General features: G+C 32.9%; 1 protein-coding gene across 1 annotated transcript; it reads right to left on the bottom strand.

Annotated features, from left to right (window-relative positions):
* Positions 1 to 1,615: 1,615 nt before the first annotated feature.
* Positions 1,616 to 2,861, bottom strand: LOC134697281 (BTB/POZ domain-containing protein KCTD12-like). The gene has a single exon (XM_063559454.1). It carries the CDS (start codon positions 2,439 to 2,441, stop codon positions 1,662 to 1,664), a length of 780 nt encoding a protein of 259 aa, XP_063415524.1. The 5' UTR covers positions 2,442 to 2,861; the 3' UTR covers positions 1,616 to 1,661.
* Positions 2,862 to 3,391: the final 530 nt, after the last annotated feature.

Here is a 3,391-nt window from a genome sequence, read left to right as displayed (position 1 = left end):
AGTACCATTTATTTTAAACTTTAAACAATGACATAGTATGAAGCCGCTATTAAGTGTTTTGTAATGATCATAGACTATCTAATCATCGCCTTTTATAAATGGTGGGAATTTCTCATTATTGAAGGCCGTTCGATTGTCTGTAAATGCTTACATTCCCTTCATTAGAACTTTTGTGGATAACTGTCTTATTGGAAATCATACCACATCTTCGTATTTTATTTATTTGAGATGACCCTTTCACATAAACTATAAATTGGTCCATCCTTCTTTTGAACAGTTAAAAATATGTGAACATTGCATTTGTATTTGTAAAGATAGTACTTTCGTCACCTCAACCAAAACTAGATTGATATTTCTCCGAATTCTTACGAGTCAAATAGTGAACAGATCTACAGTATAATGCATTGGCGGATCCGGATTGTCAATTTATCATAGACTAGAATAGCACATACGTCTAATCGTATTGGTTTATAATAATCAGTCTAATAACATGGTATGGATACCATTCCGGAGCTACATATATATTATCCTTTTAATTTCAGTCTAAAGTATCTTAAATTGTATAATTATAACAAGATCATTTTTATTATCCAATTGAAATTGTTAAAATAACTTGATCCATTTTCAAATGTTTTTGTGTTTATAGTTTAAGAAACAAATATCTTGTTAAAGTATTCAGCAATAAGATATTTCATGGAATTTGCTTATTGTTGAAGGCCGGATTGTGAACTATTATAGTTGTGAATTTCTGTGTAATTTGGTCTCCTGTGGATAGTTGCCTCATTGGTAATCATACCACATCTTCGTTATTTATATTTACAAACTTTGTCAAATGACACAACATTTTTTGAAGTTAATGTTAAGGTTGAAAAAAATGATAAAATATTTGTAGCATGCATCAAAGTCCTAACATTTTAAATGCTGTAAACAGAATTATAAAAAGCAGGATTTCTTTATGATTATTCATATCTCTGATCAAATTTGGATGCTTGAACAAATGACTAATCCCTTGTTTAACTATGTTTGATAATTATTCCTTTCTATTAAATAAGACCTCCACAGAGATTTCGAATGTCACAGCTATATGTCATGCATAATCATGACTTTATTTATCTCTGTCACAGGAGAGTTCCATTGTAGAATCTCAATCAGAAATAATTATACCGCCATGTGTGTTACATAATAATGGCAGGAAAATTCTAAACACAACAGTTTCACCAGAGACCTGTCTTAATATACTTTCGAAAACAATATTGCATGAAAAGTGAATATTTTATTGCATAAAGTATGCTAATATATAACGTAAATTGTGTAAAATGTATTTTCTGATAACATGAATAGAGTTACTATATATATCTGATGGTACTTTAAAAGCTTACCGTTACTGTATCTTGAAATGAAAGACACCAAAAGACAATATAACAATTATTTTACACCTGCAAAAATAATGACCTATAAACGACTACTGGACTAGAAGCTGTTAACATATTATTTTAGAGATACATATACACACGATTCAAAGGTTTTCTCCTAGTCACATGTCATATACACAGATCAACGGTTATTTCCTAGTCATATTTTATTTGATCAACAAATATGCACGGATCAACGTTTGTCTCCAAGTCACGGTTCGTTGATCATCACAAATATCGTTGCCCGACTTAACATCTCTCAAAGATAAATTCGTTATAGTGTTGCCATCGGGCCTCCTCCGTGTCCATTCCGGCTTTTACCTCTCCAACGTTGTTTGTTCCCGATCCACAACATCCAACTAATTTAAACCCTTCTTCTGCAAGTTGATCTAAAGCTTGCTCCAAGTATGTATGCTTTAGAAAGAATCTCGCAGTATATCTGTCCTCGACACCGCGATCTGGATCACGTGATTCATTTAAAGTGTCTTTGAAAACTTCTCGACAAACAGAAACTTTGCCGCAAACAATAATCCTACTTAACTTCCGGAATTTCACGTCAGCCAATCCGTCACGACCAAATGCAAAAGTTCCTCTGTATCCCAGAGTTATGTATGCTGGTACCCTGCTCTCTCCCGAAATAGGAGAGAGTGAGTTACTATTAGCGATTGGTGGAATGCGATTGGATATGCTAGCAAGTTTTGGAAGTGATATGGTTATTGACTTTGCTAAGCTTGGTAACTGATAGTAGTCGGCTTCCTGTTTAAGTCTTTCTTTTTCATGAAAATTTTCTGGTAATGTTAGTTTCTGGTTTCTTAAATAATCAAGTACATACCGAAAGAGAACTCCATCCCTGTCAATAAAATATTTCCCTTTACTGTCCTTGACAATTTTAGTTTTTGACGAGCCATTAAACATTTGTCCAAGTAATGAATCTTTTTCCTTGGTTAATGTTGAAAGGTAAGTTGTGTAAAATACACCACCAACATTTAATTCAACAAGCTCAGGAAAATCACTTCCCTTTTCCGACATATTGGATCCGTCTTCAGTTTAATATAATAAACCTTTCTTCAATATTTACAATGCATATTTGTAAGAGAAAATAAACAGTGTGTTATCATCCGTATTCACAAGTAAATGTTCCTGTATCAATAAAATCAGCAATATAAATAAACGTCAATGTACTGACTACATTGATTTGTGTATTACTGCGTGTCGTCGTTTGGCGGATGTATTTTAGCGGAATATACACTCACCGTTAAAATATCAAGCCTCGTTTTCCGTACTTATAATACTTTTAATCCTTCCCCTCACACCGCATTACTTAGATAGCATTTATGTTATGTTAACTATCTCAATTTAACTGATCAGTGTGTTAACAAACGCATCAAACTGGTCGTCTTTAATATGCTAATATTTTCTTGGTAGTCTGGGATACAACGCTAAAATCAACCAATCGTAATTCAGTATTGACAAGCTTCTTATTGCTGCTTTCCCAATCAAACCTATACAGTATTAAATGCGTGGTTTATCTTTTTTACAAAATGATGTTTCCGAATCAATATGTTCTCTTGGATATTTGTATACCTGGTTTATATATACAACGGACAGGAAAGCCTTTCTTTATCATGTGATCAATCGATGGAACAGCTGATTTTAATTGATGATGGAAACATCTGATTCTGTAGGTAATTAAATATAGCCCGTTAAAGGGTAATAATATTGAATGTGTAGTAGTATTGACTTACAATATAATCACAACACGTTAAAACAAATAAATAGATTACACGACAAAAAATATTATCATTCTCTGGTAAGGATGTACAATTGTTTATTCACGTTTTCGCATATCTAGGATTGCTTATTCTTTGAGAAAACTGGGGGGGGGGACCTGGGGGGTGCTGTGTGGAGGGAATACTTTCTCAGTGACATATACCAAATATCTTGGGTTTTTTTCATTTATTTATCATTATTAAATGTAT

Source organism: Mytilus trossulus, chromosome 14, assembly GCF_036588685.1.
Source record: "Mytilus trossulus isolate FHL-02 chromosome 14, PNRI_Mtr1.1.1.hap1, whole genome shotgun sequence".
In the NCBI taxonomy this organism is placed as follows: Eukaryota; Metazoa; Mollusca; class Bivalvia; order Mytilida; family Mytilidae; genus Mytilus; species Mytilus trossulus.
The sequence above is the reverse complement of the archived record's forward strand: the minus strand, read 5'-3'. Positions and strand labels throughout refer to the sequence as shown.

What these genes read in the sequence shown, in the direction of transcription:
- LOC134697281 (XM_063559454.1), bottom strand. Translation starts at nt 2,441, where the DNA reads ATGTCGGAAAAGGGAAGTGATTTTCCTGAGCTTGTTGAATTAAATGTT.